General features: G+C 45.3%; 1 protein-coding gene across 5 annotated transcripts in view; it reads left to right on the forward strand.

Annotated features, from left to right (window-relative positions):
• LOC143964536 (E3 ubiquitin-protein ligase RNF213-like) overlaps positions 1-27,998 on the forward strand; it is a 955,032-nt gene that overhangs the window by 795,879 nt on the left and 131,155 nt on the right. For all 5 annotated transcript variants that reach the window (XM_077474321.1, XM_077474324.1, XM_077474323.1 and 2 more), the window contains exons 53-55: positions 3,848-3,923; positions 6,923-6,957; positions 24,565-24,659. In XM_077474321.1, coding sequence (XP_077330447.1) covers positions 3,848-3,923; positions 6,923-6,957; positions 24,565-24,659 — 206 coding nt within the window. The remainder of the gene's footprint in view (positions 1-3,847; positions 3,924-6,922; positions 6,958-24,564; positions 24,660-27,998) is intronic.

The raw sequence follows: 27,998 nt of genomic DNA on the forward strand, positions 1-27,998 counted from the left end.
GCCCCTGCTGAGACTGCTCTATTGTTTCAGATGATGCTGACCAGGACTAATCGGACAGTGAGGAGGATTCCCCGTCCGGGTCTGCGCAAGACAAATCGCTAATTGGAGCACTTATCACAGCTGTGTGTGATACCCTGAAAATTCAGGATACAGCAGGTTCCTCTGCTGAAGTAGTGGTCCCTTTTGGGTCCCGTAAGCCAGCCTGTACACCTAATGTGTTTCCGTATCTAACTTATTTTGATAAGTTCATATACAAGGAATGGGGAAGCCCGCAACGGACCTTCTCGGTCCCTAAAAGAATGGCGGTGCGCTACCCCTTTGAGGAGAGCCTTCTTAAAAAATGTGCGGCTCCTCCGGTCGTGGACCCCCCAGTATCCAGGTTATACAAAGTAACCACAATCCTGGTAGAGAGGACTCCTGCAGTTAAGGACCCTACCGACAGGAAGGCAGTGGCCCTTTCCTTGTTTATGGTTGTGGGGTCAGCAATACAAACAGTACTGGCCACAGTACTAGGGTCGCAGACACTTACTGAATGGGCAAAACTTTTGCACCATGAATTGGAGAAGCAGCAGGCTACTCCTGTCTGCGTGGAACTAGCAGACCAGATAGTGCACAGCCTTAAGTATGTTTATGACACGGCCCTGGATACGCGCCTTTGCTCTCCAGGGCTTCAGTGTCAGCAGTGGTGCTGCGGCGCCTGATTTGGCTAAAATGCTGGTCTGCGGACCGGGCATCTAAAAAAGCCTTGACGGATCTACCCTTCCTTGGTGAGCGGCTCTTTGGAGCCTTGTTGGATGACATTATTAAGAATGTCACAGGTGGGAAGAGTACCTTGCTCCCACAGGCCAGGAAGACTAAGGAGCCATGCCGCAGGCAAGGGCCCTCATTTTCCACTCAAAAGAGGCAATTTCGTCCATCCAGGACTTCAGCTAAACGCTCCCAATCCAACAGGACGACTTCTGAGGGACAAAGGCGTCCCTGGACCCGCAAGCTTAACAAGCCTGCGAACAAAAGTGCTTTCACATGAATGTTTGCCCCTGTCCGTGGGGGGTCGCCTTCGGGAGGTTGCAGCCCAATGCACCTCTCAGCTGTCCGACCAATGGGTCTGCAAACTGATTTCATCTGGCTACAAGATAGAGTTTCTCTCTTGGCCACCAAACAGATTCTTCCCCTCCAGCATACCCTTACTCCCGGTTCACCGGGAGGCCCTGTTGGGGGCAGTAAGGGACTTGCTAAGCCGCAGGGTGATAGTGCCTGTTCCGGAATCGGAAAGGTTTCAGGGGTTCTACTCCAATTTGTTTGTAGTTCCCAAACAGGAAGGGGTACGTCCAATCTTGGACCTAAAAGCCCTCAATTGCTTTGTAAAAGTACAGAGGTTCAGAATGGAATCAGTTCACTCAGTTGTCGCTGCACTCCATCAAGGGGACTCCCTGGCATCTTTGGACATCCAGGATGCGTACCTGCACATACCCATATGCCTCAGGCATCAGAGGTTTCTGCGATTTGCAGTAGCCCACTACCAGTTTGTGGCTCTCCCGTTTGGCTTTATTGCGACAATGCAAAATCGTAATTGTAGGCTACATAGACGATCTCCTCCTGAGAGCAGCTTCTGCCTCAGAATTAAAGGAGGATGTTGCGATCATCATGCAAACCCTGCAGCAATATGGGTGGCTGGTGAACCTCAAGAAGTCAGTGCTTATACCAATTCACCACCTGGAGTACCTAGGCTTACTGCTGGACTCCGTGCAAACGAGAGTGTTTCTCCCTTCAGACAAACTGCAGACTTTCAGAGCCATGGTGAAGCTGTTGATGAACCGCAGGTGGTCGTCTCTGCGCTTCTGCATGCAAGTCCTGGGCCTCATGTTGGCCTCCTTCGAGGCGGTACCCTATGCCCAGTTTCACACCAGAGCCTTGCAGAAGGAGATTTTGACAAAATGGGACAAATCTCCGTTATCCCTGGATCAACAGATTCGGGTAAGCCAGTCAGTCATGGACTCCCTACTCTGGTGACTGAGATCCCCGGCACTTCGGTCTGGGAAGTGGTTCCTACCTCTACACTGGACAGTGATCACAATGGATGCCAGCCTGACCGACTGGGGTGGAGTACTGGGAGTACAGTCGACCCAGGGCCTCTGGCCAGGGAAGGAATCCAAGTTGCCGATCAATGTGCTCGAGCTCAGAGCGATCAGGCTATGCCTCTCCACATGGTCGATGAGACTAAGAGGGCGCCCGATCAGGATCCAGTCATACAACGCCACAGTCTTGGCATATGTCATCCATCAAGGAGAAACAAGAAGCTCGGCTGCAGCTTGGGAGGTCACTCACATCCTTCAGTGGACAGAGTGACATGTACCGGCCCTGTCGGCCATTTACACCCCAGAAGTAGAAAACTGGCAGGCGGACTATCTAAGTCAGCAGATTCTGGACACAGGAGAATTGGGAATTGCATCCAGAGGTGTTCAGGCTGCTGTGCCTGCGGTGGGTCACTCCAGACGTGGATCTCCTGGCCTCCCGTCTCAATCGAAAGGTGCCGAGATTCATATCCAGGACAAGAGATCCTTGGGCAGACGCTTTAGACGTGTTGGTGCCTCAATGGTATCAGTACCGACTGATCTACTCTTTTCCTCCGCTAAAACTGTTACCACGTCTGCTCTGCTGAGGGGATTCCAGGGATACTGATTGCCCTAGATTGGCCTCTGCGTCCCTGGTACGTCGACCTAATACGCCTGGTTGCGGACATTCCCTGGCGACTAACGATGCGAGAAGACCTTCTATCTCAAGGTCCGATTCTCCATCCTGCTTTACCATTGCTGGTTTTAACGGCATGGCTATTGAGAGCCAGGTGCTAAGGAATCGGAGCCTGTCGGACTCGGACTATGTTAAGGGCACAAAAATGTTCTTCTCGGAAGATATACCATTGTACCTGGAAGGCTTACATCTCCATGTGTGAGGAGATGGGGTGGCGTCCGCGCACCTATTTCGTTTCCAGGATCCTGCTGTTCCTACAGCAAAGAGTAGACCAGAAATTGGCTTTGAGCACCATTAAGGGACAAATATCAGCCTTGGCTGTTTTTTTCCAATGGCGTCTCACTCTCTAGTGAGCACTTTTATACAAGGGGTCCGGCATGTAGTCCCTCCGGTGCGTCCACCCTTGCCCCCGTGGGATCTGAACCTGGTGCTCTCAGCGCTTCAGAAACCGCCGTTTAAGAACATCAGGGAAATTCCCTTGTTGACTCTTTCTCAGAAAGTGGTCTTCCAAGTGGCCATTACCTTGGCCAGGAGGGTTTCGGAACTGGCAGCCTTGTCTTGCAAGTCGCCCTATCCACAAGGATAAGGTGGTGTCGCGTCCGCAACCTTCTTTTCTGCCGAAGGTAGTTTTCGGTTTTTCACATCAATGAAGACGTGTTACCATCTCTGCGTCCTAAACCGACACATCTTAAAGATGTGGCCCTTCATTCCCTGGACGTGGTCTGGGCTCTTAGGGTATATTTGTTTGCCACGACTCCCTTTCAGAAGTCAGACTCTCTGTTCGTTTCGGTCGCTGGCCAGAAATCGATCTGGGGGCCCCGTTGTTAAAGGGAGCGTCCAGATTCTGTTAAGCCACCTGCCTGCAGACCCCCACACTACTGCCCAGGGTTGTGTGGATGAGGCCCTTGTCCCCATCAACAGAGCACAGCCCTCCTGCCTCAAAGCACCCCCCTATGAAGCACCCCCCTATGTTGAGGGCATGTGGCCAGGTATGGTTCAGAAGGGGGGGGGGGGGGGCGCCAGTTACACGGATTGTGATAGATTTATATAATATTCTAAAATTGGTTTCCATCAGTAAATACATTTTTTTTTCTTTAAGAATTCCTTTTTGCCAACCATGCCAGAAGATATGTTTGCACATGCTGAAAAAGCAGTGACAGGTGTACAGTGGTATCGTAAGTATATTATTTTAATTTGTTATTACAAAAAATACTATACATTATCATTTAGTTGTGTCACTGATGACATTTATGATGACATTTATCTTTAGGCTACATTCACATGGATGTCTAAATTTCAGAGTTTAGCTATGTTTAGAAGACTTTTCTAAAAGGAGCTGGATTCACACTATGCAAAGTAATCATGTTACTTACATAACGATTAGCAACCTTTTTTTAGTTGACAGTTTAGCTGCGTTTAGGAAAAGAAGTAAAATTTTGTGTCTGGGCTCGATGACCTGCAGCTATCTGTCCAGTGTGTTTAGCAGCAGAAAATGAAACCCTTTCCTTTTTCTCCTTGAAATATTGGAGTTCCTTCTCATGTTGGTTCCATACATCTTCATGTTGGTATTTATTCTTTGCAGACATGGTCTAGCAATTGTCAGTAAGCTGTCAAATGTGGACACTGACATTCTGGCAAAGTTGTAAAATTCATTGGGATAGGTTCTGATTTGCTCATACATCAGGACAAAATATTCCCTAGTTAGATGCTGGGATGTTAGGGGATGTATCCATTTTTACTTCATTTGCCTCTGTCTCTGCCTCTCTTGTGAGAAAGGCACATTCCTGCACTGCAGGTGACCGCACTGCCCTTGCGATTTGCATGCAGGTGCCAATTAATTGTTAATGACACCCCAAACACAGATCACAGCACAGCACAGTGCATTTGCAGGCACCAAATTTTATGGTACTGCAGTACCATGCAGTTTGGTGCTGTGTGTTTTTAAAAGTAGTTCCGTGCATGTGAACTGGCCCTCAACCTTTCTTACCTCTTAAGCAGCACACTATGGTAAGCACCAGATTTGCTCTTCATTCCATTTCAATTACACAGCTCTATCTCATTGCTGAGAAAACCACCAACAAAGTGGAAGAGGAGGTGCCTGGGGTATAGTGTCTCCTCAAGAATGGGGTATTGGGAAAAAAGCTGATGTAGCTAAACTCATTTACAAACCGCAAATATCTGCAGGAAATATTTAAACTTTTTCATGTGCAGATTACTGGCATTTAGCTGCCTACAGATACAAATTTACTTGTGAATGTAGCCTAATGCCGCGTACACGCAAGCGGATTTTCCGTCGCAAAAATCTTGGATGGTTTTTCCGACGGAATTCCGCTCAAGCTTGGCTTGCATACACATGGTCACACAAAAGTTCTCTGAACTTTCGACGTCAAGAACACGTTGACGTACAACACTATGATGAGCCGAGAAAATGAAGTCCAATGCTTCTGAGCATGCATCAAAATGTTTCAGAACATTTTGTGCGTCGAAATTTGTACAGACGATCGGAATTAGTGATCAAAACTTTTTCCAACCAAAAAATTGAGAACCTACTCTCAATCTTTTTCTGGCTGAAATTCCGCCAGCAAAAGTCCACACGATCACATTTTCCGACCAAAAGCTCTCATCAGACTTTTGCTGGCGGAATTTCCGATCGTGTGTACGTGGCATAAGCCTTTCTGCATTTGTGCTGCAGCCAAGAACTTAGAACTGGGAAGTGAGATGTTTTAAAAACTTATTTTTTTTAACTGAAACGTTTTTATTGGTCTCTTAACGGATACAGCAATGCATCACATCTTGTTTTTCATATATAAAATAAATTATAACAAACACAAAAACAAATCAAAATTAAAAAACGGAGTATAGCGTACAGTCAGGTTTACCAATCATATTCAGCACATAATATCCGCACAGCACACATCCCAGTGGTCACAATAAACAACTCCCCAGCTTGACTGCTATATAGGATCAGGCCATTTAGGCCTAATACAGCACTCAACTACCCATGGAAGACCTGGACGGGGACAGAGTGGGGCCCGCGAAAGCGGAAGGGGTCGGGAAGCAGAAGACCACAATGTCAACATAGGCCAGTCCTATTTCTCTGAGTATGCGTCACTCTTGCATCCAACATCCCCAGATTTTGGTGAACTTTTGTGGGCATTTACGACTCATGTAAGTAAGTTTATATAGGGGAAGAGCAGAATCGAGATGTTTTAAAAACTTGATTGATTTTAAGTAACTTGGTAGCAAAACTGAAAAAGGAAATACAATTGTCTACCTGCAAAGTAGAAAGTAAATAGGTAGCACTCCTGCTGCTGATGCCTCCTAATGAAGCTGTAAATTGAAACAGAGAATAAAAGGCTTACCTGCAAAAAGTCAACATGGGAACAAGGTGCTTTGCCAGGAGATTCTCCTCTGGCAAAGTACCCCCCCCCCCCCATTTTGAGGGCATGTGGTATGGTATGGTTCGGGGGGGCATACTTGGCAAAGGGTCCACACTTATTTTCTTGATTTTTTGCATAGACTTTCCCCTTAAAATCCACGCGAGACTTAAATGGCCTGGGATGAAATGGGAGGGAAATGCATTTTTTTTAAACTATTCCCACACCTTTGCTTATGTGGCTGAGGATTCCCAGACGTGTCAATGATTGGGGTCGGTGATATCACTGTTTGTTAAGAATTCGGCGGTGACTGCAACCATTGACAGCGGGAAGCTGTCATGTATAATAGTGGAAGTAATACCGCTATTATACCTGACATTCGGCTTCTGCTGAATCTGTGTTTTGACTGAACCTCCAGCTCATCCTTAATAGCTACCTGGTATTTGGTATAATATGCTAGTCTACACAAAAAACGACAAAATGTAATTCCTTTCGTTTCACCTTCTTCATTTTCCCCAGTGTTTTCACAGTGCCTTTCTGTTATTTAGTGATTGTAATATAGTGGGGTTGGCTTACTAAAGAATAAGTCCTTCAATCATCAAATCAAACATTTTTTTTTGTGCTTGATTGGATATTCTTTACAGAGTGAAATATAGTTTTGCTTTATCTCATTTATGAAGTGAACGTGAACTTTGTAAAGTGAACATACTCTATTTCTTTAGTAAATCAAAACTGGCCATTTCTAACATTTGATGTTAATCAGCTTGATGTTAACATGGTATTCTCTGTTTTTGCAGTTTGTTCCAGTGGTCACTACTGTGCTGTTGGAGAGGTAAATTTGCTATTACTTGCAACTTAGTGGCACCACATCCAAAATATAAGCAAAGAAAAAGTGCATTATGTACAGAGTATGGGTTTCAGGATTGCCTTACATGCAGAGTGAAGGGTTCAGGATTGCTTACATACAGAGTGCAGGTGTGCATAAATCACAGGCCGGTTTATAACTTCACTGTACCATACTCTGCCCCCAAATTTCTGCCCCCCCCCCCGTGCAGAGCACCCCTCTCTTTCTCTTCCTGACCTTTCTCCTCCTCCCTGTCCAGTGCACAGCACTCCACTACCCCACAGAAGAGAAGTACTGTGCCTTACCCCATGTCAGGCTGCCGGCACGGGCTTTGGGGCTGGAGTGTGCATACCCTGCCGTGCTTCTCCTAATCCTCTGTTGTAGATGCAGGGAGAGCAGGGAGAGTTGTGTGTGCCGCCAGGAGAGAAGCCACAGAGAGAGGGCAGAGAGCACAGACAGGCACTGCACAGCCACAGAAGCCGTCACTGGATTGGCACTGGCTAACATCCCCAGAAAAGATTTACGTGGCGGTTAGGTCCGAAGGTAAGCTGTGTGTCTGGGTTTCTAGTGGAGGCAAACCCAGGAGTAAGTGTCAAAACCCGGACTGTCCAGGTCAATCCCGTACAGAGCGTTTGGATTGCTTATAACAGGTGACTGATCATATCAATCACCTTGCAGGTGGACACAGACAGGGAGAATGCAATAGCCAAAACCCAGATTCTGGAATGAGGAGCAGGAGCACTTAAGTGATCCTGACAGGATTTTTATGCAATTGCAATTGAGTACTCTTTTTCATCTTGGGTCTACTTGTGGCTACCAACTTAAAGTCCATATTCATCCTTGGTGCTTTTTCTTTTATTAATTGCAACTTAACCCCTACATTTTCTTAATTTTGGATACAGTGGGAAAAAGTTTAGGTTTCTGTCAGTTTCTGTTTTTGTTTGTTGGGAAGTTATTCCCTCACTTCTGTTTCTGCAAGGCCTATACAAGAAATGGGGGAGTAGTTGTCAGAGAAATCTGGAAGTGCTAGGAATTGGACAATTGCATCCACATGGTCTAACGCCTCTTTCACCAAACACAGTTCAGCACAGTTTTATCTGAACTGAAGCTAATGCTTAAAGAGTAACTGTAATCTTTGAATACAATTTACTATGTAGTTGAGGTGCCCCAGTAGGTTAAAAAAAAAACACTGTTCAAATTATTGTGACTTAGTCCTCCCTACAAGCTAGAATTCATCACCCACAGCATCACAGGAACAAGCACTCCCTAATTCAAAACCTGTTCATGAGCAGTGTGCTCTCCCTCTCCCTGTATTAGCAGTGGCTTAGCTCAGCACTGCTGCTACAGGTGGAGAGAGAGCAAATTGCATGTGTAATAGTTTTGAATGAGAAAGAGCACTTACTCTGGTGATGCTGCCAGGGATGAGCTGCATAGTGTACTTTATTCACAAGAGAAACCTACCCTTTAAACCAACCCTCTCATGAATATAAAAATGGCCAACATGTATACACTGCAAAAGAAGAAAGTAAATACTTACCTTTCCCACTGGAAAGTGTTTTTGAAGAAGGACAGTGTCAGTGTGAAACGCGTCACCTCTTTCCTGTCTGTGTCCTGGTGGCAGTTTTTAAATGTTCAGTAAACCTGTTGGATCAGGGAAGGTGTGTGGCCAATTTCTTCTTGTTTGATCTTATGCTCACAGATGTGAGCTGGGGCCAGCAGCCAGTCCCTCCAGCTAGCAGATTATGACACTCACCTGGAGCAGTGGTCCACTTTTGTTTCTGCTTACATTTCCCACTGCCCGTAACACTGAATATTTCTCTATTAAAGAGGAAGTAAACCCTGATGGGTTTTACTTCCTCTTTTGCTCCTCGCAAGGCCTGCAAAATAAAAGAATAATGTGCTAGTATCACACTTACCTATAAACAAAGCCCACACTGTCCCCTGTGCAGGCTGCATCCATCTTCACCCATTTTCCTTCTAGGGGGCTGCTGACTTGGCTCTGTGACTGGCCGGAGCCGTGCGATGTCACTCCCGCGCATGCAGGCGGAGGCGGTCAGTAGGGATGAGCTCGGTGTTCGACTCAAACGCATGTTCGACTCAAACACGGGTCGTTCGCCTGTTCGGCGAATTCAGAACTTTGTGGACCGTTCGCACTGAAAACGTGTGGCATGAACGGCCCACAATGCACTACGCCATCGCAGTGCATTGCTGGCTCATGATTGGCCAAGCATGCACTGTGACCCTGCATGATTGGCCAATCACATTGCCGGCAGCGAGGAGAGCCATAATTGGCCACAGGCAGGATGCCTATGGCCAATTATAGCTCAGGGGGTTTAGTACATGCCCCACACTATATAAGGCCGCCAGCGCAGAAATTCCAAAAACAAAATATTTCAGTGTGCACATGTCTAGTATGCAATCCTAAATTAAAGTGTTCAGTGCAGATACAGTAAATATATATAAATGGTATTAAATAAACAGTAAACAGCAGGCATATAACAGCATGGAAATAGAAACTGAAAGCGCCGGTTTGCGCTCCTCCTTCCGGGATACTTTAAGCAAGGTTTGACCATTGAGAAAAAGGTCATATATTTCTGGTGAGTGCGGTGGGTTTCTACTGGCAAAATGAGGAAGAGCACTATTCTCCTAGGTGTCACTGTTCTTCACATTTTGATGCATTTATTGGCACCAAGCACTTTAATTAGGATTTCATATTATGAACTTTTTGCACATTGTTTATTTATTACCATTTTTAGACATTTATTTGCACTCAGCACTTTAATTTAGGATTGGATACCAGACGCTTTTGAGTCTCATTTATTTTTGCACAGGTGAAAATGAATACCTTAAGTTATTTTCATATATAGCTTATGTTTGAGTTCATGATTTACATGTATTACTTTGGTATATACATTATTTCCATTAAAGTGCTGCACTTATTTGAAGTTACTTCCAGTAGTGTCAATCTCCTGTCTCCTCACAGCATTTGCTGGTGTGTTAGGCCAACCTCTATGTCACAACTGTGTCCTGTACTGAGGTGAAGGTCAATGGAAGAAACCAGCTTGCAATAAGGGGAACACACTTCCAGAAGTGTCAGTTTCCCAGCGGACTTCAGAAGACAATTTCTCATCAACAGATTAGCATTTGGTGATGCAGGCAGTGGGAAAAGTGTAAAGAATTCTTCTCTTGTATGGCATGCACTTGTTTTGTTTTTATATTTATAACATAACCACTTTAAACACTTATCAAAGGTCCAAGGTTTCTGCTTTTGAAATTCATTGCTTTTAAAGCATAACTAAAGCTCTTTTTTTTAATTGAGGAAAAACATGAGGTTTAAATCCCTGTCCATTTTTATGACTAATTTTATAACCATTGGGGAGTTTTCCCCTCACTTTCTGTGTTTACCAGAGCTGCCAATAAGGGGTTACTGCCAGCCCTCCTGTTTGGGGCCTGGGCAGCTGACAAGCAGGGGAAATTGGATCATGGATAGGGAGGTTGATCAGTCAAGCAGGGGCATAATTACTGGAGCTGATCCCCCGTGTGGCTCTCCCTGTAGAAACTGAAAGCCGGCGTCTCCTCTTCTCCCTCCCTCCAGCTTTCAGCTGCTGTATGGAGAGCCACACAGGAGGAGCGGTTCCAGAAATGGTCCCGCTGCCACACTATTCACAATTCCCCCTGCTGCCCAGGCTCTCCGTGTGCCCCATTTCCCCATAGCACTAACAGCCGACCCTCCTCACCCTCCTGTTAGCTTCTGCGGGGCACAGATGACCGTTTCAGGATGGAGAATGGATGGGGTCTGTAATTGCGATGGCAGGGCGGCATTAAAGATTGGACGTACCTGTACGCCAATATGCCTGCCCGTGCCATTCTGCCGACGTACATCGGCATGCGCCGGTCGGGAACTGGTTAAAAATCAAATTCAGTAAATTATATATTACTAGTTTCCAACTAGTACATAATAAATAACAGAATAGACTTTAAAACCTTACATTGAATCTGTGCAAAGTTAGAACATAAAAATATGCTTCATATCTAATACTTATTAGCTTTAATATTTATTAGCCCATTTTTAAAGCAGCGATAGTATAAAGCACACCACACCACACCACAGCCTGCATTTTTTGAATGACTGCATTTTGCCAGAATGTTTATACTGAAATATTAAAATATTATATTTACGGACTTAATGCAAACATCTGTTTTTAGGGAGATTTTCACATTTTTTCCACAAATACAACCAAGTAATTCAAGTTTGTTTATCTGTGCTATTTTGAAGACAAGTGACACACTGATATGCTAAAGATATATATTTATTAACTAAGAATTCAGTGTAAAATAATATCAGGTATATTTGGTGATAATACAAATATTGATATACTTTTAAATATTAAAGATATATGATGATACAGATAATAAACACATTTTTACACAAGCTCTTATTACACAATACCATATTTCAATACTTGAATGATAACTTGGTAACTCTTAAACTTAGTAACTTAGTAATTAGCTTTCTGTAGCTCTTTGGACTTATGTAAACATCTAGGTCAGTGTTTCTCAACCTTTTTACCTTGGAGGAAATCCTGGCAAAAAGTTTGAGATCTCGAGGAACCCCTGGAATGTTCACATATACAGCTCACGGAACATTGGTATGATCAGCGAGCTGTTGATAACAAAAATTATTTGTAGAAATAGCATTAAATAAAATAATATATATTAAAATATACCTATTTAATGTGAAATTTGCGCTTTCGTTTCCTGCAGAGCTGATCCATCCTGATCACATTACATGGGGCAGAGCATGGGACAGGGACATTACAGGGGACATGACAGGGGGTAGGGGACATGACATGAGGCAGAGCACATGACATGAGGCAGAGCACATGACATGGGGCAGAGCACATGACATGGGGCAGGGGACATTACATGGGGCAGAGCACATGACAGGGGACATGACAGGGGACATTACATGGCGCAGAGCACACAACAGGAGACATTACATGGAGCAGAGTACATGACAGGAGGCATTACATGGGGCAGAGCACATGACAAGGGACATGACAAGGGACATTACATGGGACAGGGGACATTACATGGGGCCCATTGCATGGGACAAGGGACATTACATGAGACAGGGGACATGACATGGGACAGGGGACATGACATGGGACATGACAGGGGACGTGACATGGAGCAGAGCACATGAGAGGGGACATGACATGGGGCAAAGCACATGATAGGGGACATTACATGGGGCAGAGCACATGATAGGGGACATTACATGGGGCAGAGCACATGACAGAGGATATGACAGGGGACATTACATGGGGCAGAGCACATGACAGGGCACATTACATGAAGCAGAGCACATGACAGGACATTACATGGGACAGGGGACATGACATGGGACAGTGCACAATACATGGGGCAGAGCACATGACAGTACATTACATGGGACAGGGAACATTACATGGGGCATTACATGGGACAGTGCACATTACATGGGGCAAAGCACATGACATTACATGGGACAGGGGACATTACATGAGGCATTACATGGGACAGGGAACATTACATGGGACAGGGGACATTACATGGGGCATTACATGGAACAGGGGACAGGGCACATGAGGGGCATTACATGGGACAGGGCACATGATGGGGGACATTACATAGGACAGGGCACATGATGGGGGACATTACATGGGACAGGGCACATGACGGGGGACATTACACGGGACAGGGCACATGACGGGGGACATTACATGGGGCAGAGCACATGATGGGGGACATTACATGGGGCAGAGCACATGACGGGGGACATTACATGGGACAGCGGACATTACATGGGACAGCGGACATTACGTGGGACAGTGGACATTACATGGGACAGGGCACATTACATGGGACAGGGCACATGACAGGTGACATTACATGGCACAGGGCCCATGATGGGGACATTACATGGGACGGGCACATGATGAGGGACATTACATGGGACAGGGCACATGATGGGGGACATTACATGGGACAGGGCACATTATGGGGGACATTACATGGGACAGGGCACATGATGGGGGACATGACATGGGGCAGAGCACATGACATGAGACAGGGGACATGACAGCACATGACATGGGACAGGGCAGCCGACAGGACATTACAGGGGACATGGCACATTACATGGGTTAGGGGACAGACTGTTGGGCACATTGTGGGGGGGACACTTCATTACTTGCTTTTTTCTGCTGGCTTCATATCTTCTCCAGTGGCGCGCTGTTCCCCCTCGGCCCCTCCTCCTCATATTCTGTCCACTCCAGATGATGTCACTTACAAGCACTCGGTAAGGACAGGAGGGGAGAAGGAGGCGGGGCCAAGGGGGAACAGCGTGATTTCAGCCAATAGGGTGCCAGCCGCTTCCCTGCCTATCTTTGCCAGTGTCTGCGATCCTTCTGTCAGCTGCCTGCAACTGACAGTCAGATCACCGCGGAACCCCTGGGGACCTCCCGTGGAAACCTAGGGCTCCGTGGAACCCTGGTTGAGAACTACTGATCTAGGTGTTTCCTTTGACACTTGTGACTTCTCAAAAAAATAGATCTTCAAACTTACCCTTTAAAATGCACAGACAAAATGTTATACTGTGCACATAATTTAATCAAGACTTATTTTTAAATTTAGAATGAATCTATTTTTAAACACATATCACGAAAAAAACATTGTACAGACTTTGGTCTTAGCTTTGTTGAGACAAACAAAAATGTGTATGTCTCTTAATATTTGGAGTAAAATTATATCATGCTACAGGTAATAAATAACACAACTCCAAATTGCTAGGCCACAATAATAAATGTTTCAGTTTTGTATATGTCAAAATAATTACCAACAGGTAAGATAAACAGATTAATACTTTACCAGGGCTTAAGAAATCTGTTGTTTTGAGAAGCTTCAAGTTAGGGTCCCCAACCTTCCTACATTGTTGCGTCGCCTCCAAGCTTCCTCCGATCATCTCCTTTAATATCCCTCATTGATCTATGTATAACTACTTTTATCCCACCCAAAAAGTGTGTGTGTGTGTGTCACTACTACGTAATTGATAATGTGAAATGATGGGTTGTTCACATGTTATCATGACAACCACGTCTGGCGGCCATCTTGGACTCTTAATATTTTCACCAACAGGGGACAGTATTGTATTAAAATTGATTTTATTCTAATACTTTAATGACCTTATGATCTTGGCTTAGCAGAAACTATAAACTATCAAAAACTGTCTAAAATATGTCAAACCACTCTAGCCCTCTTGAGATATGTGTTTGAGAAAATATCCCCACGCAATTAACTCGCGCTCTACATACCTTGAGACTCAGATCATTGGAATTTAACCCTGTGTATTATTTCACAAATACAGCTTCTATATTATTATTATTATTATTATTATTATTATTATTATTATAATACAGGATTTATATAGTGCCAACAGTTTGCTCAGCACTTTACAACATGGGGTCAGACAGTACACTTACAATATAAATCAATACAGGAGGGGTCAGACTGCTAGCTTTCAAACTTTTCATAGGATCCCATATTTGTAAGCCTTATTATAATAATATGTATATTACTGGGTTCTATGAATATCCACACAATACATTATGAAAATATTATGAAAGAAAAATTATTATTAAAATACATAAACCAATACATGTAAAATTATTTGCTTAATTATGCATATAATTATTCTAATGTCAATGCCATATAACTATTGCTAATATGATTATTTGTACTTGAATAATATTATAATATGTTTCATTTGTGAATAAGCCCTCTTCTCTCCTTCATGCAAACAAAATTTAGGTCTGTGAGCTCATGTGAAATATGAGTCTCTTAGTCTAAACACTGCCAGTGGACCCTTTTTCTTATCTTTACAGGCTGACAGAAAGAGAAATTACAATTTTAAGTAAACTTAACCTCCCTGGCGGTGATCCCGAGTCTGGCTCGGGTTGGTATTTCAGTACCATAAGCGGTAACCCCGAGCCAGATCGGGATCGCATGGCTGGATACAGGGAGACTTACTTACCTTGTCCCCTGGATCCAGCGATGTCCTCCACACTGTGTGAGCAAGCTGTCCTCCGCTCGATTCCCACAGTGCCCGAGTGCCGCCGAGCTCCGTTCCCTGCGACGCTACGGCGCACGGGAGCGGACTTCGGCGCCAAGTTCTAAAAAGTAAAAACATACAAAACACACACAGTACTGTAATCTTACAGATTACAGTACTGTATAAAAAAATTACACACCCCCCTTTGTCCCTAGTGGTCTGTCCAGTGCTCTGCATGCACTTTTATATTATAAATACTGTTTTTTCTCCATGGAATTTGGAGATTGCCCATAGCAACCAAAAACTGTCCCTTTATGTCAAAAGTGATTTTAGACCAACTAGAAAACAGCGATAATAAATTATAATCACTTGCAGAATTGAGTGATAGTGATTTGTGGGGAAATTCATCATCAAACACTAAATTTAATGACAGCGACAATTCTGCAAATTAGCAAATTTCTGTGTTTTTGGATTTGATTACATTATTGAATAATTTTTATTATTATTTATTATCATTATTTATTATATTATAAATTTTATCATACCCAGGATGTCTGATAGACTCTGGTTTGAACAGATTTAAGAGAGTTATTCCTAAGAATTGCAGGCCTATGACCGGTTTCAGCACCTAAAATCAGAACTAATCATACCGCCAGGGAGGTTAACATAATACACCTAAAACTTTCTGGTGAGGGTTCCTCAGTTTCAAAGTCAATGAACTTAAGTTAACCTCTTTAGAAAAAATAAAATATTTTCAAACAAGATTGCTTCTGGTTTGCTCATAGCATACAGTGCCTTGCGAAAGTATTTGGCCCCCTTGAACTTTTCAACCTTTTGCCACTAGGGATGAGCTTCGTGTTCGAGTCGAACGCATGTTCGACTCGAACATCGGTCGTTCGTGCGTTCGCCGAATTCCGAACGTTTGGGCCGTTCGCGGCAAAATTCGTGTGGCCCACAATGCACTGCGATGGCGCAATGCATTGCTGTCTCACGATTGGCCAAGCATGCACTGTGACCCCGCATGCTTGGCCAATCGCAGCGCCAGTAGCGGGAAGAGCAATGGTTGGCCACAGGCATCCTGCCTGTGGCCAATCATAGCTCAGACTGTGTAGTGCACGCCCCACACTATATAAAGCTGCCTTTCAGGCGGCCTCGTGTAGTGTTTGTTAGCATCTGAAGCAGTGGGTGTTCTGTGTACCTTCAACACAGTTACACACCAATCGTTTTTGGCTGATTTACTATTTTGCTCTTGTGTAGTGGTTACTGTCTGTGCCCTGACCGCAGTATACACCACTATATTCACCTCACCTATATAGCTAGTGATCTAGCTTTAATAATAGAGCTTGCAGTCAGTAGTGTTAGTGCGTGCTGTCTGCGTGCTCTGTACCCAGTACATACCACTATATACACCTACATAGCTGTTCTCTATTTGAGCCCGATTGTCATTTGCTGGAGTTATTGGAAGTTGTGTGTGCCTCCAGCACAGCACAGTATACATCTGTATATACCCCTTTAACTCTGCTGTTTTCTTGTTATTGTCTGCGTGCCCTGACCGCAGTATACACCGTGATATTCACCTCACCTATATAGCTAGTGGTCCATCTTTAACAATAGAGCTTGCAGTCAGCAGTGTCACTCAGGAGATAGTGCGTGCTGTGTGCCTGCTCTGTACCCAGTACATACCGCTATTATCCACCTACATAGCTGTTCTCTATTTGGGCCCGATTGGCATCTGCTGGAGTTATTGGAAGTTGTGTGTGCTTCCAGCACAGCACAGTATACATCTGTATATACCCCTTTAACTCTGCTGTTTTCTGGTTATTGTCTGCGTGCCCTGACCGCAGTATACACCGTGATATTCACCTCACCTATATAGCTAGTGGTCCATCTTTAACAATAGAGCTTGCAGTCAGCAGTGTCACTCAGGAGATAGTGCGTGCTGTGTGCCTGCTCTGTACCCAGTACATACCGCTATTATCCACCTACATAGCTGTTCTCTATTTGGGCCCGATTGACATCTGCTGGAGTTATTGGAAGTTGTGTGTGCTTCCAGCACAGCACAGTATACATCTGTATATACCCCTTTAACTCTGCTGTTTTCTGGTTATTGTCTGCGTGCCCTGACCGCAGTATACACCGTGATATTCACCTCACCTATATAGCTAGTGGTCCATCTTTAACAATAGAGCTTGCAGTCAGCAGTGTCACTCAGGAGATAGTGCGTGCTGTGTGCCTGCTCTGTACCCAGTACATACCGCTATTATCCACCTACATAGCTGTTCTCTATTTGGGCCCGATTGACATCTGCTGGAGTTATTGGAAGTTGTGTGTGCTTCCAGCACAGCACAGTATACATCTGTATATACCCCTTTAACTCTGCTGTTCTATAAAAAAGGCATCTGCAGGAGTTAGTGGGTGTTGTGTGCCTCCAGCACAATATAAACTACCCAACTACTGTTTTACCCAACTCCCTTCAGGCCATTACCATGTCTGGAAGGCCAGCAAGGAGAGGCAGACAGGCGCGAGCCGATAAAAGAGGGCAAGCAGGCTCTGTGTCTAGAGACAACAGTGCTGGTCGGGGACGCGGTGCATTGTCATCAGCACGTGGCCATGGGACATGCTTGTCCTTCTTTTCTGCAGCTGGACATGTTGAACCGCAACATGCCAACGACTTGGTAGAGTGGATGACCAAGCCCTCTTCATCCTCCTCATCCTCTCTCACCCAGTCTCAGGGTTGTAGAAAAGCAGCTGCTAACACATCGTCGTCCCTCCTCTCAATGTCATCATCAGTGACTCCTTCCCTAGACCCACCACGTCCTCCTGAGGAGTCTCCTGAACTCTTTGAGCACAGTGTTGGGTACATGCTCCAGGAGGATGCCCAGTGTTTGGTGGGCTCTGATGATGACACTCAGCTAGAGGAAGGCAGTAGCGTGAGCACAGAGAGAGGGGATGCTCAAGAAGGACAGCAATCTGGCAGTCATGTTCCACAAGCTGCAGCATACTGCCAGGTTTGCTACAGCGATGAAGAGGGAGGGGATGATGAGGGCACTGACTCCACGTGGGTGCCTGGAAGGAGGGAGGAGGAGGAGGAGGAGGAGGCACATGTCCAACGAGGCAGGATGCCCTCCGGGGGCCAGCTTAGGGGCAGCACACCGACTGAATCACACCGCAGAGCTCCGCCTGCGCAGAGCGCTTCCTCTGCGCGTTATTCTAAAAGTTCTTTGGTGTGGGCCTTTTTTGAGACGAGTGCATCAGATCGCACCGCTGCTATTTGCAACATATGTCTCAAGCGTATCTCACGTGGCCAAAACATCAGCCGCTTGGGCACCACATGCTTGACCAGACATATGTTGACCTGCCATGCAGCTCGTTGGCAAGCATACCTCAAAGACCCACACCAAAGAACAAAGCGGACCTCTCCTTGCTCCTCATCAGCTGGCATCTCCAACCCCACTAGACCTTCAGTCCTCTCTGAAACCTGCTCTGAGAGGAATGAAGGTGTAGAATTAGGTGTGTCACAGCCAAGTGCTTCCGGGAACTCTGCTAGTGGTACATCCACGTCCGATTATAGCAGACAAATGTCCCTGCCCCAGCTGCTGGACCGGCGGAAGAAATTTACTCCCAGCCATCCACATGCCCAGCGGTTGAATGCTAGCTTGGCTAAATTGCTAGCACTTCAACTGCTGCCTTTTCAGTTGGTAGACTCGGCCCCCTTCCGTGAGTTTGTACAATGTGCGGTTCCTCAGTGGCAGGTCCCCAAACGCCACTTTTTCTCACGGAAGGCAATTCCGGCTCTCTACCGGCATGTGGAAGGCAATGTCCTTGCCTCGCTGGACAGGGCGGTCAGCGGTAAGGTGCATATTACCGCTGACTCATGGTCCAGCAGGCATGGACAGGGACGTTACCTGTCTTTCACGGCCCATTGGGTCACTCTTCTGGCTGCTGGGAAGGATGCAGGACAAGGTGCAGTAGTATTGGAGGTTGTTCCGCCACCACGCCTCCAAAATGCTACTATTGGTTGTGACACACCTCTCTCCTCCACCCCCTCCTCTTCTTCTTCCTCCATGGCCTCTTCCAGTGCTCTGTCCTCAGAACCAGCGGTGCTCCGTAGGCGTTGCAGGGGCTACGCAAGTACGCAGGCAAAACGATGCCATGCCGTGCTTGCGCTGGTTTGTTTGGGGGACAGGAGCCACACTGGGGCGGATGTTTTGTCAGCTCTGCAGGGGCAGGCCGAGAGGTGGTTGACGCCACGCCAGCTTAAGCCAGGAATGGTGGTTTGCGACAATGGCACCAACCTCCTCTCCGCCCTCCGACAGGGACAACTGACCCATGTGCCCTGTGTAGCTCACGTCCTTAACCTGGTGGTGCAGCGGTTCTTGGGCAGGTACCCCGGCTTACAGGATGTCCTGAAACAGGCCAGGAGAGTCTGTGTGCATTTCCGCCGATCATTTAATGCCTGTGCTCGGCTGGCTGAGCTCCAAAAGGAGTTGAACCTGCCCAAGAACCGCCTTATATGTGACATGCCCACCAGATGGAACTCAACATTGGCCATGCTGCAGCGGCTGCACACGCAGCAGAGGGCCATCAATGAGTACCTGTGCGACTACGGCACCAGGACAGGGTCAGGAGAGCTTGGTTTTTTCTCACCACGCCAGTGGGGCATGATCAGGGATGCATGCACTGTCCTGTCACCGTTTGAGGAGGCCACAAGGATGGTGAGCAGTGACAGTGCATGCATCAGTGACACTATACCTCTTGTCCACCTCTTGGAGCATACGCTGCGTGGAATAATGGACAGGGCACTTGAGGCAGAACAGAGGCAGGAAGAGGAGGACTTCCTTGCCTCTCAAGGCCCCCTTTATCCAGACAGTGTTCCTGCTGTGCCACCCATCACACAGGAAGAGGGTGAGGAGGAGGAAGAGGAGGAGGAGGATGATTGTGTCAGCATGGAGGTGGAGGCTGGCACTCAGCATCAGCAGCAGCAGTCTTATAGGGATGATTTACAGTCCCAAGAAACACGTGGACTTGTACGTGGCTGGGAGGAGGTAGCTGCGGATCATGTTGTCCTTAGTGACCCAGAGGACTCCGGACCGAATGCCTCAGCTAACCTACGCTGCATGGCCTCCCTGATCCTGCAAAGCCTGCGGAAGGATCCTCGTATTCTTCGGATCAAGGAGAGGGACCATTACTGGCTGGCCACTCTCCTTGATCCACGGTACAAGGGTAAGGTTGCCGACCTTATCTTGCCATCGCAGAGGGAGCAGAGGATGAGACATCTCCGGGAGGCCTTGCAGAAAGCTCTGTGCAACGCATTCCCAGAGACTGGGAGGTCACAAACTCCTGGTCCTGGACAACGTGTTGCTGAGGCATCAGTCAGAAGGAGCGGTGGAGAAGGTGGCCGTCTGACTGATGCTTTCAGACAATTTTTTAGTCCGCAGCCCCAAGGTATGATTGGTTCCAGCACCCATCGCCAGCGTCTAATTTACATGGTGCAGGAATACCTAGGGGCAAGGTCAGACTTGGACACCTTTCCCACTGAAAATCCTCTGGCTTACTGGGTCTTGAGGATGGATCACTGGCCAGAGCTTGCACAGTATGCAATTGAGCTACTGGCCTGTCCTGCATCCAGTGTTCTTTCGGAACGCACCTTCAGTGCTGCTGGTGGCTTCGTTACCGATCACAGGGTGCGCCTGTCCACCGAATCAGTTGATCGACTGACCTTCATCAAGATGAATCAGTCTTGGATCACCCACAGCTACCAAGCACCTGAAGCTGATGTAACCGAATAATTTTTTTTGAAATACCACATCCCTTCAAGACTGCCTATGCTGATGCTGAGTGACTGTCCTGTTATGTTGATTGTCTATCCTCTTCCTCCTCCGCTGATATGTTGGAAGAACATTTTTGGTTCTGGGTGATGCCAGCAGCCCAATTTTTCTGCCCCTGTTTAACAGGGGCGTTTAAGTACAATTTTTGATGCAATGCTTTGCAGCAGGGCTAATTCCTGCAAAAAAACTAGAGTATATGGCAGAGGTTGCAGTGTGATGGCACCAGTGCCTAAGGCCCAATTTTTCTGCCCCTGTTTAACAGGGGCGTTTAAGTAAAATTTTTGATGCAATGCTTTGCAGCAGGGCTAATTCCTGCAATAAAACTAGAGTGTATGGCAGAGGTTGCAGTGTGATGGCACCAGTGCCTAAGGCCCAATTTTTCTGCCCCTGTTTAACAGGGGCGTTTAAGTACAATTTTTGATGCAATGCTTTGCAGCAGGGCTAATTCCTGCAATAAAACTAGAGTGTATGGCAGAGGTTGCAGTGTGATGGCACCAGTGCCTAAGGCCCAATTTTTCTGCCCCTGTTTAACAGGGGCGTTTAAGTAAAATTTTTGATGCAATGCTTTGCAGCAGGGCTAATTCCTGCAAAAAAACTAGAGTGTATGGCAGAGGTTGCAGTGTGATGGCACCAGTGCCTAAGGCCCAATTTTTCTGCCCCTGTTTAACAGGGGCGTTTAAGTAAAATTTTTGATGCAATGCTTTGCAGCAGGGCTAATTCCTGCAAAAAAACTAGAGTGTATGGCAGAGGTTGCAGTGTGATGGCACCAGTGCCTAAGGCCCAATTTTTCTGCCCCTGTTTAACAGGGACATGTAATTACAATTCTTGATATAATATTTCACAGGAGGGCCCCTTCCTGTGCCCACCCAGAGTAACTGTGAGGACTTATAGTGTTGTGGCACCAGCACCACAACCACCAAAGGTCAATTTTTCTACCACTGTTCAACAATGGCATGTAATTACAATTCTTGATATAATCGTTCACAGCAGGGCGCTCCAGCGGCCACCAAGAGTCACTTTGAGGGCTTACAATGTTGTTGCAAAACCAACACCTTGTTCCGCCATTTCTGCAGAGCATATAGGGCAGGCCCCTACTTTCAAACATCCAATTTACAAATATCTCCTACTTGCAAACGGAAGGAGACAACAGCAAGTGAGATGAAAAAAGATGGACGACAAAACAAATTATACAGGGGTGATAACCCTTCCCTATGTTTTCCAAAAAGCTTAAAGATATTTTTTTTGACTGGAGCTACACTTTAAAAATGTACCGGTTGAAAATGACAAACAGATTCAACTTAACACAACAAACCTACACAGTCCCTGTCTTGTTTGCACCGCCTGTATACTGCTGTTCTGAGTATATAGGGCCTGGGGGCCACACGCATTTCCTTTTTTTTAATATGGGTACAGGGTTCCCCTTAATGTGCGTACAAGACCCAAATAGGCTGGTAATGGGCAGGGAGGGCTACCCATGCCATTTTTCTGAATGATTTTCAACCATATTGCAGGAACCAGATATAACATTAAAACCGCAAGCAGTTTTAAATGGTGTTATTTCCGTTTAATGTCATTTTGTGCAGGGACTGTTCTAAACACGGGAAACACGTGGCACTTCACAGGCATACTATATAGACACCCCCCAGGCACCATATTTAAAGGAATATTTCACTTTTTTTTTTCACTTTAATCGTCATTAAAATCAGTGCTCCCGCCAAAACGGTAGTTTTTAAAACTTTTTTTTGCAGTGACCCATGTCCCCTGAGGCAGGAGGCAGATCGCCAAACCCTTTTTAGCATACTATCTTGCATATTAGCCGTTAAAATTAGCACTTTCCAATTCGAACGTTCGAGTCCCATAGACTTCAATGGGGTTCTAACGTTCGTGCCGAACGCGGGGGTCGTTCGCAAGTTCTGGTGCGAACCGAACCGGGGGGTGTTCGGCTCATCCCTATTTGCCACATTTCAGGCTTCAAACATAAAGATATAAAATTTTTATTTTTTGTGAAGAATCACCAACAAGTGGGACACAATTGTGAAGTGGAACGAAATCTATTGGATTTTTGAAACTTTTTTAACTAATAAAAAAATGAAAAGTGGGGCGTGCAAAATTATTCGGCCCTCTTGCGTTAATACTTTGTAGAGCCACCTTTTGCTGCGATTACAGCTGCAAGTCGCTTGGGGTATGTCTCTATCAGTTTTGCACATCTAGAGACTGAAATTCTTGCCCATTCTTCCTTGCAAAACAGCTAAAGCTCAGTGAGGTTGGATGGAGAGCGTTTGTGAACAGCAGTTTTCAGCTCTTTCCACAGATTCTCGATTGGATTCAGGTCTGGACTTTGACTTGACCATTCTAACACCTGGATACGTTTATTTGTGAACCATTCCTTTGTAGATTTTGCTGTATGTTTGGGATCATTGTCTTGTTGGAAGATAAATCTCCGTCCCAGTTTCAGGTCTTTTGCAGACTCGAACAAGTTTTCATCCAGAATGGTCCTGAATTTGGCTGCATCCATCTTCCCCTCAATTTTAACCATCTTCCCTGTCCCTGCTGAAGAAAAGCAGGCCCAAACCATGATGCTGCCACCACCATGTTTGACAGTGGGGATGGTGTGTTGAGGGTGATGAGCTGTGTTGCTTTTACGCCAAACATATCGTTTTGCATTGTGCGCAAAAGTTCGATTTTGGTTTTATCTGACCAGAGCACCTTCTTCCACATGTTTGGTGTGTCTCCCAGGTGGCTTGTGGCAAACTTTAGATGAGACTTTTTATGGATATCTTTGAGAAATGGCTTTCTTCTTGCCACTCTTCCATAAAGGCCAGATTTGTGCAGTGTACGACTGATTGTTGTCCTATGGACAGACTCTCCCACCTCAGCTGTAGTTCTCTGCAGTTCATCCAGAGTGATCATGGGCCTCTTGGCTGCATCTCTGATCAGTCTTCTCCTTGCCTGAGCTGAAAGTTTAGAGGGACGGTCAGGTCTTGGTAGATTTGCAGTGGTCTGATACTCCTTCCATTTCAAAATGATCTCTTGCACAGTGCTCCTTGGGATGTTTAAAGCTTGGGAAATCTTTTTGTATCCAAATCTGGCTTTAAACTTCTCCACAACAGTATTACGGACCTGCCTGGTGTGTTCCTTGGTCTTCATGATGCTCTCTGCGCTTTCAACAGAACCCTGAGACTATCACAGAGCAGGTGCATTTATACAGAGATTTGATTACACACAGGTGGATTTATTTATCACCATCAGTCATTTAGGACAACATTGGATCATTCAGAGATCCTCGCTGAACTTCTGGAGTGAGTTTGCTGCACTGAAAGTAAAGGGGCAAAATAAATTTGCACGCACCACTTTTCAGTTTTTTATTTGCTAAAAAAGTTTAAATTATCCAATAGATTTCGTTCCACTTCACAATTGTGTCCCACTTGTTGGTGATTCTTCACAAAAAATGTAAATTTTATATCTTTATGTTTGAAGCCTGAAATGTGGCAAAAGGTTGAAAAGTTCAAGGGGGCCGAATACTTTCGCAAGGCACTGTACATATGCAAAATATATAATATACAAGCCTATTATATTATTTTAACCCCAATTGTCCTGACAACTTTAGAATATCTGTTCTCTTTTTCAAATAGGCCTCTTAGTATCATTTGGCTCATTGAATTTTCTTTTCAACAGTGTGGTCTACCAATGCAGGCCGGTCAGTGTCTAGATTGTGGTGCAAATGTTGGAGGGTTTGAACACGTGCCACTGGTAGGATGCCAAAGACTGCAGTAAGTGTTATTTGAATTTTGCCATGACTGTTATCATAGTGAATGATTATTTTTTGGGAATTGTTAGCATTCCGTCCTCAGTCCCGCAGCAGCTGCTTGCTAACACAGGGAAGTCGAAAATGGGGGATCACGTAACCGGACCAGTGCGGATCAAAAATAGGTAAGTATACATATCTTTTTTTATACAGATTAAGGAGGATAGAAATGAGGAGGGAGGAGGGAACATTTTCAAGATCAGATAGTGTTAGGCATTACTTCCACTTTAAGAACACTGGTGGGACTAACTATATAGTATGTATTACAGATTCAAGTGATTTCCAGCAAAATCTTTTTTTTTTTACGTTTGATTTGGAGTGTGGAAGGTACGACGTTTGCCATCTTTTTATTGCTGTAAGGGGCCTCTTTGGGAAGATTTAACTTACTGCCTGCTTATGTGAAATCCTTGTCACCAGGCAGCAAGCGATAGAACATCTCCAGAAGGAACACCGCAATAAAAACATTTTCATTTTTAGTAGTGTAAATGAAGATCATCATTTTTTGTTTTTTTGCTGTCTGTGCCCCCTCTGGAGGGTTTTGTCTGAATTTCTGTCTTGGGAACAATGCTCTTATCAGGGCAAGAAGTGATCAAAAGACTCCCAACAAGGTCTTATTAAGCAACTTGCCTATGGTTTTTGCCTCTTTCCTTTCTATCTGAAACTGGATCTCTCTTATCTCCCATCTGGTGGTGGAATAGACTTAAAAACTTACTTCCCAATAAAAATCCTCTTGGCCCAGACAGCCAAGGAAACACCTTACCTGCCCCTGTTGCTAGGTACAGGTCTTCTTCAGTTGCAGCAGCAATCAAGCAGGGCAAAACCAAGCTTCCTCTCTCCTGGCATCCCCTCAACAAATAGGAGAAATTAGAAAAAAATTGAATTACACATATTACAGTTTTAGTGGTCCTTGAGCACCAAGACAGTGAAAACACCCCATATGACTACATTTTGGGGGGAAAAAAACACACCAAGGTATCTGCCAAGTGGCATGGTGAGTCTTTATTTTTTTTTCCACAAAGTTGTAAATTATTAAAATATTTCCAACACACATCATAGGTATGTAGCGCCTACCCCACATTTCTGGGGGCCTAGTGGCAACCCCCAGAGACAGGGAGGGCCGACATTCCTCCTCAGGGTGTAGGTTAACCACTTCAGCCCCGGACCAATTAACAGCCTAAAGATCAGAGGTCTTTTTACAATTTCGCACTGCACTGCTTTAACTGGTAATTGCACGGTCATGCAATGTTGTACCCAAACGAAATTTGCGTCCTTTTCTTCCCACAAATAGAGCTTTCTTTTGGTGGTATTTGATTGCCTCTGCGATTTTTATTTTTTGCGATATAAATGGAAAATTTTGAGAAAAAAATATATTTTCTACTTTTTGTTATAAGAAAAATTGAATAAACTCAATTTTAGTCATACATTTAGGGCAAAATGTATTCAGCCACATGTCTTTAGTAAGAAAAATGTCAATAAGCATATATTTTTTGGTTTGCGCAAAAGTTATAGCGTCTACAAACTAGAGTACATTTTCTGGAATTTACACAGCTTTTAATTTATGACTGCCTATCTCATTTCTTGAGGTGCTAAAATGGCTGGGCAGTACAACCCCCCCCCAAATGACCCAATTTTGGAAAGTAGACACCCCAAGGAAATTTCTGAGAGGCATGTTGAGCCCATTGAATATTTTTTTTTTGTCCCAAGTGATTGAATAATGACACAAAAAAAAAAAAGTTTACAAAAAGTTGTCACTAAATGATATATTGCTCACACATGCCATAGTTATATGTGGAATTGCACCCCAAAATATATTCTGCTGCTTCTCCTGAGTACGGGAATACCACATATGTGGGACTTTTTGGGAGTCTAGCCGCGTACGGCACCCCGAAAGCCAATCACTGCCTTCAGGGTTTCTAAGGGTGCAAATTTTTGATTTCACTCCTCACTACCTATCACAGCTTCGAAGGCCATAAAATGCCAAAATAACACAAAACCCCTCCAAATGACCCCATTTTGGAAAGTAGACACCCCAAGCTACTGCACTTGGGTGGGCTGGGCAGAGGGGCAAAACGCAGGTGCTAGCAGGTATCTGGCCTGATCCCGCTAACAATGCGTTTTTTTGGAACCCTAAACTGCTGGGGACGCTAGTATAGATCTGATCAGATCAGATATTGATCTGTTCAGATTCTATACCACTACGGGAGGTGTATGCTTTGCGCGTGGGTGTTAGCGGTACTGGCACTAACCTAGCTCTGCCTGGGGCGACGTAGACCCTGACCCTAAAACCTAATTGATATCACCCGCCGGGTGATCAGGGGGTTAAACCTTTATTGGGTAATAAATGGTGGGTGCCCTGATGCTATAAAAAGCAAACTAACTAACCAGTCACCCGAAACACTTATACGGTGATCACTGGTGAAAGGGTTAACTAGGGGCAATCAGGGGGTTCACATTTTTATTAGGTAGTATATGGAGGTCCCTGGCGCTATATAAAAACCTGATGGGAAACCTAAATAACTAACTGGCTAACCAGCGTCACCAGTGACACTTATACGGTGATCGCTGGTGAAAGGGTTAACTAGGGGCAATCAGGGGGTTAAAACCATTATTGGGTAGTATATGGGGGTACCTAGCGCTATAAAAACCTGGCGGTGAACCTAAAAAAATAACTAGCTACCTAGCGACACTAGTGACACGAATGCAGCAATCAGAAAAATGATCGCTTAGTGACACTGGCAAAAGGGGGTGAAAGGGTTAACTAGGGGCAATCGGGGGGTTAAAACCATTATTGGGTAGTATATCGGGGTACCTATCACTATAAAAACCTGGCGGTGAACCTAAAAAAATAACTAGCTAACTAGCGACACTAATGCAGCGATCAGAAAAATGATCGCTAAGTGACACGGGCAAAAGGGGGTGAAAGGGTTAACTAGGGGCAATCAGGGGGTTAAAACTGTTATTGGGTAGTATATCGGGGTACCTAGCGCTATAAAAACCTGGCGGTGAACCTAAAAAAATAACTAGCTACCTAGCGACACTAATGCAGCGATCAGAAAAATGATCGCTTAGTGACACTGGCAAAAGGGGGTGAAAGGGTTAACTAGGGGCAATCAGGGGGTTAAAACCGTTATTGGGTAGTATATCAGGGTACCTAGCGCTATAAAAACCTGGTGGTGAACCTAAAAAATATGATCGGGAGGGGGTTTGTGTGCCTGTGTGTTAGTTAGTGTCAGTGTAGTGTTTGGTGCAGACTTACTGTGTCCTCTCCTCATAGTCCGGTCAATAAGACCGCCCCGAGGAGAAT

This window comes from Lithobates pipiens, unplaced genomic scaffold, assembly GCF_037356315.1.
Source record: "Lithobates pipiens isolate NorthernLeopardFrog02 unplaced genomic scaffold, aLitPip1_a1.2 Scaffold_8, whole genome shotgun sequence".
NCBI classification, from domain to species: domain Eukaryota; kingdom Metazoa; phylum Chordata; class Amphibia; order Anura; family Ranidae; genus Lithobates; species Lithobates pipiens.